This window comes from Ranitomeya variabilis, chromosome 5, assembly GCF_051348905.1.
Source record: "Ranitomeya variabilis isolate aRanVar5 chromosome 5, aRanVar5.hap1, whole genome shotgun sequence".
Classification (NCBI taxonomy): domain Eukaryota; kingdom Metazoa; phylum Chordata; class Amphibia; order Anura; family Dendrobatidae; genus Ranitomeya; species Ranitomeya variabilis.
The window spans coordinates 491,892,400-491,908,939 of NC_135236.1; the positions used below are offsets into that span (position 1 = coordinate 491,892,400).

At 39.9% G+C, this 16,540-nt stretch overlaps 1 protein-coding gene across 7 annotated transcripts in view; it reads left to right on the top strand.

Moving 5' to 3' along the window:
* Window positions 1-16,540, top strand: part of MYBPC1 (myosin binding protein C1) — a 184,243-nt gene that overhangs the window by 52,911 nt on the left and 114,792 nt on the right. For 3 of the 7 annotated variants that reach the window (XM_077265603.1, XM_077265605.1, XM_077265604.1), the window contains exons 4-6: window positions 1,543-1,587; window positions 7,040-7,081; window positions 12,396-12,437. The exons of 3 other annotated variants lie outside the window; for them this stretch is intronic. In XM_077265603.1, coding sequence (XP_077121718.1) covers window positions 1,543-1,587; window positions 7,040-7,081; window positions 12,396-12,437 — 129 coding nt within the window. The remainder of the gene's footprint in view (window positions 1-1,542; window positions 1,588-7,039; window positions 7,082-12,395; window positions 12,438-16,540) is intronic. One more of the 7 variants, XM_077265607.1, reaches the window with a different exon arrangement.

A 16,540-nucleotide genomic window follows, 5' to 3' on the forward strand; every position in this document is an offset into this window, starting at 1 on the left:
GGAAATTTTGATAGGGTTTTTGCTGACCGTATAAGTCATCTTATTATATTCTGCTATTAGTCAGTGGGCCTCTCTTTGCTAAATATCTAGTTCATTCTTACGTTTGTCTTTTCTCCTTACCTCACCGTTATTATTTGTGGGGGGCTTGTATCCAACTTTTGGGGTCTTTTCTCTGGAGGCAAGAAAGGTCTATCTTTTCCCTTCTAGGGTTAGTTAGTTCTCCGGCTGGCGCGAGACGTCTAGAACCAACGTAGGCACGTTCCCCGGCTGCTGCTATTTGTGGTGCTAGGATTAGATATACGGTTAGCCCAGTTACCACTGCCCTATGAGCTGGTTTTTTATGTTTGCAGACTTGGTATGTACTTTTGAGACCCTCTGCCATTGGGGTCAGAACAGGGATCATTATACAGTATGGAGAACTGTGTGTGGCTGTTATACAGTATGGAGCACTATGTGTGGCCATTATACAGTATGGAGCACTATGTGTGGCCAATATACAGTATGGAGCACTGTGTGGCCATTATACATTATGGAGCATCATGTGTGACCATTATACACTATGGAGCATCATGTGTGGCCATTATACAGTATTGAGCATCATGTGTGGCCATTATACAGTAAGGAGAACTGTGTGTGGCCATTATATAGTATGGAGCATCATGTGTGGCCATATACAGTATGGAGCATCGTGTGTGGCTATTATACAGTATTGAGCATCATATGTGGCTATTATACAGTATGGAGCACTGTGGCCATATTTTTTTTGTTTATAATTATTGTATATAAAACAGTGTGATCAGCAGTGCTAAATGGCTGTGGTTGGGATGTGGATATGGGTGTGGCTAGTTGTGAAATGGGTGTGGTCAGGGGCGTGACCTAAAATTTGCTGCGGCGCACTACGCGCGCCGCAAACTTTGTACCTCCTTCCCTTCTTCAAAAGTTGGGAGGTATGGTACCGCATTTGCCAGATCATGGCAAGTGCCGCAAATCCCATAGGGAATGAATGAGGCCGAACGCAGTGTTGCCGTAAGTGATCCGTTACGCAGCACATGCAGAAAAACTGCCGGATCTGCTGCAAAAGGCTACTTTCACATCAGCGATTCTTGCCAAAGTCACTGCCGATAGTGTCATACTCACCAAAGGGCTCCCCACTAAAAGTGCCACTAAAAGTGCCTAGGGCAGCAGAAACTCTAAATACGGCCCTGGTTTCCACTCTTGCTGATAGTATTGAGACGTATATCCCAGAAAGGTTAAATAAAGTAGTGGTTTATTCAACGCGTTTCAAAGTACAGAGTGAGTTCTTCTTCAGGACAGGCCACAAGTATTTACTTGTATTGTAAAGTAGAGGCGACACCTACCACATTTTTGTCACGCAACAGATGGGCACTGCCAAAGTCATTGTGTAGCACTGGCCTAAGTGTTGCTTTTATAATATTGTCCAGTCTTATAAAATACACAGACACCATCAGTTCAAAAAATGAGTATAAATGTCGCAAATCCAAATTTATTTTTCCTAAATCTGGAAAACTAATTTCATCTCAGCAGTGGAAATGAAAGCTAATGATGAAGTCACTGAGAATGATAAAGGTAAGCGGAGCCTGATCTGTGATTTGGGTAGGCCAGTAGTAGAGGACAGTAGTAGACTAGTTTGTATTTTGCACGATTCTTTTTATGCATGATGTCACAAAAGTTTTAGTGAATGTTGTGCATCCTTTAGGCATTACCAGTTTTTTTTTCTTTAAACTCTCATCCAAAACATAAAGAACTAGAGCATGTAAAGGGGTATTCCCATCTTAAACCTTTATGCCATATTAATTCATGATTACGCACTAAAAGGTGATAGGGTCCAGTGACCTCTGTTCACCAATTCTGCTGTCCCCGCAAACTCCAATAAAGTTGTGGCAGCACATGCAAAAGACTTGGAGTCAAGATACCCTTTTAATGTTTTTCTAAATTGACCTGTTGGATTCAAAAAAAGCATGTGAAAAAATGCATGATTTTTTCTTTTGACTCATATACTGATATCACTCAGTGGCATTTGGCACATGTAACAGCGCCGTAAGGACAGAATCACATGCGATATGAACAGACTACACTGTGTGCACAATTATAAGGCAATTTGTATTTTTAATGAATAATTTTATTATTGAAAAACTACGGTGCTGTGGGTCAGACAAAAAGGTTAATGTACCTGTATACTTAAGAAAGTAAAAGTAAGATTTTGTCTTTCTTAGGAGAATATCTGCTTGTGCATAATTATTGAGCAACTATTTGAGTGCAGAATTATGCAGAATTAAGTAAATCCGAAATGCAAATTGCTCATCTCAATTGTTTATTGTCATCCGATAAAGCGAGAATAATAGCCACACAACTCAAAATGTACAAAAAACACGTAAAAAATAAATAAATCAGTCACCCTAATATGGCAATATTGGTCACTGATTTATTTATTTATTTTTTAATGTATTTTTGTATATTTTGAGTTGTGTGGTTGTTATTCTCGCTTTATCAGATGACAATAAACAATTGAGATGAGAAAAATGCAAATGCCTTATTTGCACATTATTGAAATAGCAGTCATAAGCTCCATCCATAGAGTCCGTCATTTCTTTGTTGGCGATCAACTTTTTGGTCAACACTAACCACAGCCTCCCAGACACTTTATAGAGGTGTACTGTTTCCTTTCACTGTAAATCTCCCATTTAGGAAGGACCCACAAGTTCTCAATAGGGTTTAGGTCAGGGGAAGATGGAGCCATGTCATTATTACTTCATGTTTAAGGCCTTTTATTGGCTAGCCAAGCAGTGGAGAACTTCGATGCATGCTAGGAATCATTGTCCTGCATAAAAAAAATCATGGTTTTCTTGAAAGATGCAGCCTTTTTCCTGTACCACTGCTTGAAGAAAGTGTCTACAAAATCTGGCAGTAGGTTTGGGAGTTGATTTTGAGTCCATCTTCAAGTATAAAAGAAGATCCAACTTGCTCATCTTTAATAATACCAGTCCATATCAGTATACAACCTCCATCTTACTGTCATCTGTGTCAAAGTGGAGGTATGTGCCTGTTGCGGATCTAGCCATGGGCCAATCCATCTGGTCCAACAAGAGTTGCTCTCATCTCATCAGTCCATAAAACCTTTGAAAAATCTGTCTTCAGATATGTCTTTGGCCGTGTCTCTGAGCACTGAACACCTTGCACTTCTGTGTCTTGTTCAGTGGTGCTGAGGTTTCAGACTTCCTTACCTTGGCCATGTCTCTGAACACTGAACACCTTGTACTTCTGTGTCTTCTTTAGTGGTGGTAGGGTTTCAGCCTTCCTTACCTTGGCCATGTCTGTGAGCACTGAACACCTTGTACTTCTGTGTCTTGTTCAGTGGTGGTGGGGTTTCAGCCTTCCTTACCTTGGTCATGTCTCTGAGCACTGATCATCTTGTACTTCTGTGTCTTGTTCAGTGGTGGTGGGGTTTCAGCCTTCCTTACCTTGGCCATGTCTCTGAGCACTGAGCACCTTGTACTTCTGTGTCTTGTTCAGTGGTGGTGGGGTTTCAGCCTTCCTTACCTTGGTCATGTCTCTGAGCACTGAACATCTTGTACTTCTGTGTCTTGTTCAGTGGTGGTGGAGTTTCAGCCTTCCTTACCTTGGCTGTGTCTCTGAGCACTTAACACCTTGTACTTCTGTGTCTTGTTCAGTGGTGGTGGGGTTTCAGCCTTCCTTACCTTGGCCATGTCTGTGAGCAGTGAACACCTTGTACTTCTGTGTCTTGCTCAGTGGTGGTGGGGTTTCAGCCTTCCTTACCTTGGCCGTGTCTCTGAGCACTGAACACCTTGTACTTCTGTGTCTTGTTCAGTGGTTTCAGCCTTCCTTACCTTGGTCGTGTCTCTGAGCACTGAACACCTTGTACTTCTGTGTCTTGTTCAGTGGTGGTGGGGTTTCAGCCTTCCTTACCTTGGCCGTGTCTCTGAGCACTGAACACCTTGTACTTCTGTGTCTTGTTCAGTGGTTTCAGCCTTCCTTACCTTGGTCGTGTCTCTGAGCACTGAACACCTTGTACTTCTGTGTCTTGTTCAGTGGTGGTGGTGTTTCAGCCTTCCTTACCTTGGTCGTGTCTCTGAGCACTGAACACCTTGTACTTCTGTGACTTGTTCAGTGGTGGTGGGGTTTCAGCCTTCCTTACCTGGGCCGTGTCTCTGAGCACTGATCACCTTGTACTTCCGAGCATTCCAGGGAAGTTGTAGTTCTGGAATATGATTGCACTGGACGATAATGAGTCTCTGGACATTTCCCATTTGATTCTTTTCAAATATAACGCACATTTTTTTTGTCAACACATTTTTTGCGACTGTTGTCTATTTTCAACAAAACTTATCAATTTCAAGAAAGCTGGATTCCCCTGTAAGATTTAAGAATTTTTTACTTTTCAGAGTCTGTTAAATTTCTTTTTTGGCCCATTTTGCCTGAAGAAAACAGGCTGCCTAATAATTCTGTACCCCTTGATAAACAGTGTTGATATTATTAGGCCACACAGCCATCATTACACAAAAACACATCACCTGACCGGCATCATCCAATAAGCATTCAAGTTTACACTTTGGGAAAATCAGCGTAAAATGATGACCTGGTCAATAATTGTGCACACGGTGTACTGTCAATCATGAAGTGTCTATTTCAGAAATACTTGCATCCCCACTGAAATAACAGTTCTTGAGCATCACTTCTCATAACTCTGCATGGTGCCTTCCTGATTTGTAGCGTTCAACTATATTTTGTGGGATAACTGTACACCCACTGGAACATTTTTTGTCACCTAATCTGAGGACATCATAATGTAGGGCAAGATACCCTGATTCCAGTGATGTGTCACTAAGGCTGGTTTCACACTTGCGTTTTGATCTGCAGCGTTTTAGCGCTGAAAAACGCATGCGTTTTTTTTCTATACTTAACATTAAAAAACGCATGCGTTTTTTACCGTGCATTTTGATGTGTTTTCGGCAACGCATGCGTTTTTTGATGCGTGCGTTCATTTGCAGAAATGCAACCTGTAGTAATTTCTAGCGGCGTTTTTTTGCCGCAAAAAAACGCATGCGTTTATTCGCGGCAAAAAAATGCATTGCTGTCTATGTAAACACATGCGTTTTTAAGCACATGCGTTTACTTGCGTTAAAAACGCATGCGTTTTTATAGAAAAACACAAGAAAAAACAAGAAAAAACAAGAAAACCCTAACCCTAACCCTAACCCTAACCCTAAACACAAGAAAAAACAAGAAAACCCTAACCCTAACCCTAACCCTAAACACAAGAAAAAACAAGAAAACCCTAACCCTAACCCTAGGGTTACTAGGGATCCTAACCCTAACCCTGACCCTAACCCTAAGGTTAGGATCCCTAGTAACCCTAGGGATCCTAACCCTAACCCTAACCCTAGGGATCCTAACCCTAACCCTTAGGGTTAGGGTTACGATCCTAACCCTTAGGGTTAGGGTTAGGGTTAGGGTTAGGATCCCTAGGGTTAGGGTTAGGGTTAGGATCCCTAGAGTTAATAGGGATCCTAACCCTAACCCTAACCCTACCCTAGCTATTTCTGTTTTTAGTGGGTGTTCTAGTTGATTTTGATGATTGGCAGCTGTCACACACTTCTCAGCATGCGTTTAAAAAACGCAAACGCAGGAAAAAACGCATGTAAACGCGGCAAAACGCCGCGTTTTTTTTCTGCATGCAAAAACGCATGCGTCTAAAAAACGCTGCGTTTTGCCGCGTTTACATGCGTTTTTTCACCACATGCGGTTTTTTTTAAAACGCTGCAGATCAAAACGCAAGTGTGAAACCAGCCTTACTGGGCTTCTTGCAGTAGTTTTGATAAAATCATTGTTTTATCAGCAAGAATTTATAGAGGACTATAGGTAGTCCTCCATATTCATGAGCTTTGTTTAAACCCATCCTCCCACTAATTAGCTGGCTTCTCCCTATGTACAGTGTAGCCAGAAATCTATCAATCCGTGACATGGTCGGGGTTATAGAGAGCTCAGCATTCAGAGAACTGTCAGATCTGCAACAAATAATACTGTCATTTTATCAAAACTTTTGCAATCAGCCCAGGAATCAGTGTCTCTTCTCGTACATCATGCTGCTCATAGATGGGGTAGCAAAAATTTGGTGACTGATCCCTTTAAAGGGGTGCTTAAAGAACTCTTCGAATAATCCCAAAAAAGGCACATAAACACTTTTCACCTCCTCCTCCACTCAAATGGTATTTATGTGGCCACAGTGATGACAGAGCCACATCAATCACAGCCACACATCAAGGAGGACATGTTATCGCTGCAGCCAAGCAAACAAGACATATTGCTGCTGAGGCTGTGGGGGATTCAAAGGGTATTTGTTATTATTAATCATGAGTACATAATAAGAGGAGACTTGTGCAGCTCAGTCAGGTGGGAAGAAACCAATTAGGACCCACCCAGATAATTGTTCTTTCTATTCCTAGCTGTTTTCTAATCTATGGTTTCTTTGAAAAGCATAAAACATGGATGCCCTCAGAGAGGGAGGCTGTCAGTGTACATGCGGCCTGTCGTTCAGGCGTGAATCACTGCACATTTTCCCTTTAGGGTATGTACACACGTTGAGTATTTTCAGCAGATATTTTTTTGCACCAAATACCAGGATATTGACAGGATATTGACAGGAAAACGCTGGCATTTTTCACATTTTTTTAATATATTTTTTTATGCATTTTTTCCCGTTCTGACATGCTGCAGCTCAAAAAAATATATTTAATGGTTCAAATAAGCAGCATGTACATGAGAATTCAGAAATCTCAATCAGTTTGCTGGTATTGTAAAGTGTTGTGTTTTTTATTTGTTTTTACCTTAAAAAATGTGCCGAAAAATGATGGTGAAAATAGAGCGTGTGAACAAGCCCTCATGTTATAGTGTTACACTGGTAAACTAGGAATCACCCATTTGAAAACAAGCAGTGATTTCATTAATTATAGGAAAACTTACATTTTTTTGTAACATAAAAATAATTGTACTTCCTGCACAGAACAAAGCAAACCTAATGATGTTGTGCCTGGACAAGAGAAAGGTGAGTGGACTCTAGCTGAGGGATGTCTGTGTACAGCAATAGTGCCTGCCTGACGCTTCATACATCATTCTGAACGGAGTAGTCACAGAGTTTGCAATGTCTGAATGTTCTGTACTTTTTGCACGCGTGACCTTTATTAGGTCAGGTGTACACATTCTGTATTTGATAGGTTTTTTTACCTGAGAATTTGTAAGCCAGAACCAGGAGTGGGTGATAATACAGAAGTGGTGACGTGTTTCTATTATACTTTTCCTCTGATTGTTCCACTCTTAGTTTTGGCTTACAAATACTGAGGTAAAATACTGAAAATATAATAAAGGGGAGAACGGGGCTTAATAGAAGAAATTCTACTTTAAAGGGACTCTGTCAGCTCAAATTGGCGGGATATTAAAATGATTTCTTACTGGTCAGATGGGCGGCGTATCCTCTTTATTTCTCCACCCCGTCCGTCCTGTTTTTCGCATTATTTTCGGGAATAAAAGTATGCGTGTGCCATAGTTGGCGCGTGCGCCATGCAGTCTTCAGTGGCGCATGCACAGTATGCTTTGCCCTACTGGGGGCAAAGCCGAAAAGCATTACTGCGCATGCGCCCGCGCACTATGTCCCAGAACACAACGAAATACCTCCGGGACATAGTGCGCGGGAGCATGCCCAGTAATGCTTTTCGGCTTTGCCCGCAGTAGGGCAAAGCATACTGCGCATGCGCCACTGAAGACTGCATGGCGCACGCGCCAACTATGGCGCACGCATACTCTTATTCCCGAAAATAATGCAGAAAACAGGGACGGACGGGGTTGAGAAATAAAGAGGATACGCCGCCCATCGGACCAGTAAGAAATCATTTTAATATCCCGCCATTTTGAGCTGACAGAGTCCCTTTAATGTTAGTAATTTTGTATAACTTTGTTTTGCTACTTTGTGTCATCTCCTCAATTTTCATAGTGAAGTTCCAATATTACTTAAAGGGAATCTTTCATATCTAAAAACATTATTTACCTGCAAATAACGAGTAAATCTGCAAGTAAATAGCGTTAAAATGTTGCCTGCCCGCCAAACTGAAAGCACGGCTTCCGAGAGAGAAGGCTAACTTGTTTCCTCTTGGGAGCCTCGTACTGTCAGACATAGGGGCAGTGCAGGGAGCGGTTCTTGTCATTGCTCACTATACTGTGAGTGGCGGCTGGAATTGATCACCAGCACTTTCATCGACAGCGCACTCTGCAGCATATTTGTGCTGTCAATCAAAGTGCTAGTGTTTGATTACAGCCTCGTACACAGTTTAGTGAGTGATGACAGTAACTGCTCCCTGTACCGCCCCTCTAAGGCTACGTTCACATTTGCGTTGTTTGGCGTTGCGTCGGCGACGCATCGGCGACGCAACTCACAACGCATGCAAAACGCATTGTTTTGTGACGCATGCGTCTTTTTTTGGCATGATTTTTGACGCACAAAAAATGCAACATGCTGCGTCCTCTGCACCCTGACGCGTGCGCCAAAAAAGACGCATGCGTCACAAAACACAAGACAACGCATGTCCATGCGCCCCCATGTTAAATATAGGGGCACATGACGCATGCATCGCTATGCGTCGCCGAACCTGCACCCGACGCAACGCAAATGTGAACGTAGCCTAACTGAAAGCAAGCGGCTCCCAGGAGGACATGAGTACGTTTTCTTCTAGTAGACACACTTTTAGGGCAGAGACAGACTGCTGTATTTGTCGTGCGAGAATCGCATCGGACTGCATGGACTGGACTGGCACCCTTCCTGACCTTAGCAAGACAGTATGATGTATTTTATGCAGCTGTCAAGCTCAGGTCAGGAGAGCCGACAGCCAGTAGGAGGTTTGCAATGCGATTCTCGCATGAGAAATATGACAGTCTGTCTCTGCTTTAGTAAGGCGACCAGGCAGCATTTCAATGCTTCTTTATCTGCAGATTAACCCTATAGCTTCATGTTAATGGCATTTTTGGACATGACAGGTTCTCTTTAGTTTTCAACATTCAAATGACTCTATCGAGAGCAGTTGCTGAGTTACCATTGTCACCAGGGATCCGTGGATGTCGCCAATGTCCTCATGTAAAGCCTAGCTTGAGCACATTATTGTAGCTGTATGCTGCAATATATGCTGCCATACAGTTGTATTTCAGTACAGGGCATAAGCGATCAGACAATCAATGGTTCAAGTTTCCGAGAAGGATTAAAAAAAAAGTTTTTAAAAACATGAAAAATTAAAACTTAAAAAAATTTAAAATTCGAATGACCTACCTATCCATCCATTAATAATAATTATGATTAAAAAATATGTATATAAGGAAAACATATTTGGTATCTAAATGTCCTTAAAAATCTGATGTATCAACAAATAAAATTAATCAAATTGTACAGCAAATAGCATAATGATAAAAAAAATACTGCCAGAATTCTGTTATAAAGGTTACCCTATGTTCTTAAAAATTTTGCAATCAAAATGTTGTATCTACCCAAGAAAGGATCAATAAAAAAATGAGCTTGTCACTCGAAAAAACAAGCCCTTACAAAGCTGTATCAACAGGAAAATAAAAAAATGACAAATCTCAAAATATGGCCACATAAACCAATTTTTCCCCACTGTAAAAAGAAAACCAAAGCACAATGGTGGAATCATATTTTTTTCACAGTTTTACTACACTTTGATTTTTTTTGCTGTTTTCAAGTACATTGCATGGTTTAATACATGGTTTCATTCAAATCTTCAACTTGTCCTACAAAGTCCTTTTATGGATATTTTGACAGAAAAATAAAAAAAGCTATGACTTTTGGAAGAAAAGGATAAAAAAAAGCAAAAGTGCAAAAACTAAAAATTGGTTTCGACAGGGTTAAAAATGAGTTATATAACAAATTAAAGAAATATATCTAGGGTAATGTATATGATTAATTTAACTATTTAAATAAAACTATGTAAATTACAATAAACAAAACTGTTTGAAATGTAATTTTTACCCCTTTCAGCCTCTTTATTCAATCCTGTACAATTTTGGTCCTGTCTCTCCATGTGGGCAAGTAGCAGCTTGTATCACTTGCAATGGAGGCAACAGTTTTCCAGGACTACACTGCAGTCATCTTCTGCTACCTCCTCATCTCCTGTCCTCCTCACTAATGAATTGCCTACAGTGGCATGTAAAAGTTTGGGCACCCCTGGACAAAATAACTGTTAAACAAGTTGAAAATGAAATGATCTCTAAAAGGGCTTAAGCTAAAGATGAAATATTTTGTTTGTATTTTAGGCAATATTTTTTTTTATTTTACATTTTAAAAATTCTAATAAGAAAAATGGGCCAATGCAAAAGTTTCGTCACCCTGCATGGTTAGTACATAGTAGCACCCCATTTTGAAAGTTTCTCTCTTGTTGCTTGCAAACGCTTTTTGTAGCCAGTCAAAAGTCTTCTTGTTTGAGGGATTTTCTTCAGAAAATTCTCCCAGTTCTGTGAGATTCCTGGGTCATCTTGCATGCACTGCTATTTTGGATCTAGCCACAGATTTTCATTGATGTTCAGACCAGGGGACTGTGAGGACCATTGTAAAACTTTCAGCTTGCACCTTTTGAGGTAGTGCATTGAAAATATTGATGTGTGTTTAGGATCATTATCCATTATTGAAGCCATCCTCTTTTCAACTTCAGCTTTTTTAAAGTTGGTGTTACGTTTGCATCAAGAATTTGTTAAAATTTAATTGAATCCATTCCTCCCTCTGCCCGTGAAATGTTCCCCATGCCATTGGCTACAACACAACTTCAAAACATGATTTATCCACCCCCATGCTTAATAGTTAGCGAGATGCTATTTTCCAGAAATTCGGTGCACTTTTTTCTCCACACATAATTTTGATCATTGTGGCCAAAAAGTTCTATTTTAACCTTATTGGTCCATAGGGCTTGTTTCCAAAATGCATCAGACTTGTTTAGATGTTCTTTTGCATACTTCTGATGCTGAATTTTATGGTGAAGATACAGGAGAGGTTTTCTTCTGATAACTCTTCCATGAAGGCCATATTTGTGCAGGTGTGTCTGAACATTAGAACAATATACCACAACTCCGGAGTCTGCTAAATCTTTATGAAGGTATTTTGCAGTCGAGCTGGGGTTCTGATTTACCACTGTAGCAATTCAATCATCTCTCAAGGAAATTTTGCTTGGTATTCCAGACCCTATCTTGACCTCCACTATTCCTGTTAATTGCCATTTCTTAACTACATTTCAAACTGAGGAAAGGGCAACTTGAAAACGCTTTGCAATCTTATAGCCTTCTCCTGCTTTGTGGGCCTCCACCATTTTCATTTACAGAGTGCAAAGCAGCTGCTTATAAGAGCCCATGACTGCTGCTTTTTGGCACAAGATTAGAGGAGGCCAGGTTTTTATAAAACTGGGAAATTTGCATCTCCTGGCCTTTCCAAATGACAAGCCATAAGCCTAACAGTCTAATTAAGATGTGAAACCTTCACCACTTGAAATTATCAGTGATCTAATCTCCTAGGGTGCCAAAACTTTTCCATCAGCCCATTTTCCTTTTTGTAATTTTTAAAATGTAACAGAATGACAATATTATTTTTTCCTAAAACACAAAGGAAATGTGTCATCTTTAACTTTATGCCTTTTAGAGATCATTTTATCTTTACCGTGCTTAACTGTTCACAATAACAGTAATTTTGACCAGGGGTGCACAAACTTTTACATACCACTCTATCTATCTATCTATCTATCTATCTATCTATCTATCTATCTATCTATCTATCTATGATATAACAGTGTTGAATGATCTTCCTGGAGGTCTCCATCAGATTGAGTCATGTAACCTTTTCTATCTCTCCACCAAGCACCATCTTCCTCAAACTACCTTATGTCTGCACCTATCTTCCATCTCTCTCACCTGTCGTCCTCGCTTGTCACATCTACCTTACATGGAGCAATTCACCTGTCATCACCTCTTCTCTCTCAGATCACTATGCCACATGAGCAGTACTAATGTCAGTTCACCACTGAAGGTTGACCTATAACAAAGCCACAGTAGAAGGGTGAACATGTAATGTACTTACAAAACTGCACACTATTTTTGATGTATTCATGCCCTCTGCTGAGTTTTGACCAATACTGTTTGTGGGACAATCTTTTTGTGGGACAATCTCTTTAATGCTGGGTTAGAGCCTTTTCTGAGTTAATAAGTGTTTTCCTGGAACACTCTCGATTCATCAAAAAAAATCCATTAAATAATTTTAGGAGAAAAAATAGAATAATAAGAATAAATGTTTTGTAAGTTGGAAAATAATTTCATTTCCTGTGCAGAGCAAAGCAAACCTAATAATGTTGAGCCTGAGAAAGCAAAAGGTGAGTGGACTGTAGCTGTGGATTTCTGTGTAGACTAGTGCCTGCCTGACGTTTCCTGCATCACTATGTAGTACTACATAGGGTTTGTGTTGTCTGGATTATCCGTATATTTTGCATGCATGACTTAGTAGCCAAAATTCTAGTTCACTGTTGGTATTTTATTAAAAATGCACAGTACTTGGATATAGTTCTTTTTGTTGTATTCACTTCTCTTAAATGATGTTATTGTGTAGCAAAATTAAATTACTTAATTTATTTTCGCATCATGAATAAGGATTGTAAATCATTGATACATGTTAATCACAATCATCAAATATAAAATTGATGTCTAAATACAATGCTCAAGGTTTTGGGCAGTAATTATACAAGTCTGTTTGGTAGGTCTCTCAAGAAGCACAAATAAGAACACTTCAGGTTGTAACAGGGCTGAGGAATCAACTGTTTACATTACATTTGTATAGTTTGGGATTTATATGTGGGGGTTGTTATTTTGGAAAGGAAATCTTAGAAGACTGAGCTTAGACGTCCATGTTTCACGGTTAGTATATGGACAGCAGTATCCAGATTGATTATGGGTTAACTGGAATTTAGGCTGTTGGTTTGGGGTAGGAGACCCATGATCGGTCCTGGCATTGAGGTCTATGAAAGGACCATTAAACATGGTGTTCAATACAGTCTAAATTGCAGTTCTCCTCCAGACTGCAGCGGGTCTTCATCTAAGACTTTCTTGTTTTTTTATTTTTGCTGAATTTATATCTCTCTCTGTCTTCACAAGCTTCGGGACCTGATGCAGCAACAATATTTCAGCATGATTCTTTGACAGCTCTGCTTTACAGTGGTGACGATTTCTTTTTGGTGATGCATGGTTCTTGACAAAATTTATGTGATTAAAAAGATGCACTTTCTCCCATATAACCTGTAAAAATCTTGTCCTTATTTTCCTTGAGTATTTGCTTTTTAGTAAGAGTAAGGAGACATAATGACACCTCACTGCATATGTTGCTCCATACTGCACAATGTCATACTTTTTACTATGCCTGTGTGTTGTATTGCAGCCTTTTCCCATTCAAGTGGAATGGACCTGGAAAACCATTAATACATTACCTTAAAGATTGTGAGAAAAGGGGGTCATTTAGTAGTACACCAAACAGAAAAAAAAACCTTAAAAAATGAAATTTTATTATTTATCAAGTTAAAATCATGGTAAAAACCCAAGTGTGGTGAGTATGCCACATTCAATAAAGGCGTAGAAAATCATGTGAGGCTAATCTTCCACAAATAAGATCAAAATGATCAAATAATATAAAATAATATGGAAGATAAAGGTTTTTTTTTCTTACCCTCAGTAATACTACCTAGCCTCTGTAGTTGGCACACTAATGAGTCGATGTGGCACCCCCCGTTCATTGTGGGCTAGCCATAGTGACCCTATTGTGGCCTCCCTTACAAAAACCACCACCATAACCCATTAAAATGCTTAAGTGCATTAAAATGAAAATACTGTTGTCAAGTTATACACAGCCTTAGTCAAGTTAGCCCATTCACGAACTATGATGTATAGGTACATCATAGGTTGTATCCCCTTACTCTATGCGTGCTCCGGAAAGGGCCTGCATGTTTTCTGGCACATGTCAGCTGATTTTACCAGCTGACATGTGCCCCTAACAGCTGTGGGTGGAATTGCGATCCACCTGTGACTGTTAACACGTTAAATGTTGCTGTCAATCTCTGACATCGGCATCTGACATGCTCGGGCCAGAAGCATGTCACATGGTCTCATCACAAAGATGGGCGCCTGTGTCACATGACTGTGGTTCACCAATGGGTTGCCATGACAACCCGTGGTCTGTTGGAGACCCCTGTGGGTGCCATTGCCAGATTGCTTTGAGTGCCACCCTGTGGCCTGTGCTCATAGCAGATGAGCATTTTAGCTACACTTAGCATAAGTCCTCACCGAACCCCAGATCCCGAAAAATGGAGACACTTTGGGTCTCCAAAAATGGCACCTTTTTTGAAAGCTTTGGATTTTTTTACCACTTAAACAAAACAGAACCTATACATGTTTGGCATCTGTGAACTTGTACTGACCTGGAAAATCATAATGGCAGGTCAGTTTTAGCATTTAGTGAACATGGTAAAAAAAAAAAAAAACTATTGTGGACTTGCACTTTTTTTTACAATTGCACCGCACTTTGAATTATTTTCCCATTTTCCAGTACACAATATGGTAAAGTCAATGGTGTCATTGAAAAGGACAACTCGGTCCGCACAAAACAAGCTTTCACATGGCCATATTGACCCGAAATTTTAAAAGTTATAGCTCTGGGAAGACAGGGAGAAAAAATGGAAACACAAAAACGGAAAACCACAAAGTCATGAAGGGGTCAAAGGACATAGCAATTTTATGTATATATAGCCTAGACAGTTATTGGTCTATTCAAGTAGGTAAACACTGCGTCCATCTTACGTGGCTCTCCATTTTACATGCGGCCTGGAGGGCAGGAGGCGCATTGTTAGCTCTGCTCTCTACCCTTCATCACGAACGATCCCCTGATGAACCCCTTGACTTGATACATAGGGAGAAATGCGTCGGGGTGGGGTTAAGGATACTTACAATAGGATAAGTCAATTTTTTCACAATTACTTGATACATGGGGCTGTTTAGCATTTGATCTTTAGGTTTCTGTAGTTCATGCATAATAATTTGACCTGATATACATCCTAGAATAGGCTCATAGTTTAGCTGAATGTTCTCATTGTTGTATTTCTGTTTTCAATAACTGTCTAGGTTATATATACATAAAATTGCTGCCTCCTTTAACTTGACTAAGGCTGTGTATAACTCAGCAGTATTGATACATCTGTCCCAATGCCTTGTGAAAACTGAAAAGATTATTAAGATTCTACTAGCTTGGAAAAGGGTACAAATTCTTTGTCTAGATAACTATCTTAATCTGCACACTTTTGTCACTAATTTATACATAAAACAACATTGTGTTTTTGGTAAACTTTGAAGAGAACCTGTCATGTTGAAAATGGCATCTGATCTGCAGGTAGGGTGTTATAGAGCAGGAGGAGCTGATCTGATTGGTATACTTTTTTTGTGGGAAAATTATTTGTAAAACTTTTTGCAAAAATGTGCAAAAACTTGATTAATTGAAATCCATTTGTTTGTATAGATATGAGTCCAGAGGGTGGTCCTACTAGTGATTGACAGTCTTCCTTGTGTGACAGTGCATGAAGCGACAGCTGTCAGTCACTAGTTGGACCGTCCTGTGGACTCATACATACAAACACCAGAAATTCAACAAATAAAGTACAAATCATTCCCTACAAACCTATATAACATCCTGCTCAGGTCCTCCTTGTCTTTACCATGCTGTTCACAGATCCATCTGATTGTACATCATGAAAAGTTCCCTTTAATTATAATGCTTGCATTATTTTTCTCTGCTGGAGACATAGATATTTTTTTTTAACAATTTTCTACCCAAGACTTTATGCTTCATATAATTGAGGTACGGCAGCATCAACAAGAAGTTGTCATAAGGAGCCTGATTTGCTGTGACATTTTCTAATAGATGTGTAACATGATAGATTAGTTTTGTTGGCACCTTCTTAAGGGGCATAAATCACTGACCTTTGGTTCAGCCTTTCGCTAACATTCCAAAATATCGCTTACAGTCGCCGCTTTGGGTTTGTGTGTTTGCTGGTGACACACTAGTCAGACTATGTGTCCCTTAATGCAGCCTCTCAGTTCAAGGTTAATCTGTTTGTATTGCATTGTACCAATAATAGTCCCATAAAAATCTTGGGCACTTGTGGCATGGAAGTAAAAACTGCTGGTAAGTTCAAGTAGGTTTTGGCTGTCTTTTCAGTCATGAAATGTGATTCTTTCCAGGGAATGTAGAGAGAAGAACATGTGAAGATGTCTGGTAGAAATGCGTTCATCATCTTGTAATTTAACTTCCTGCAGGATATGACATGCTTAATTGGTCTTCTGTATGATACCATTAAGGCTATGTAATTCAGGCCTCCTACCTCATCAGGTTTCTTGATTTGAATTGCTACTTTCAGAAAGAGTATGAACAAACGCTAGAAGT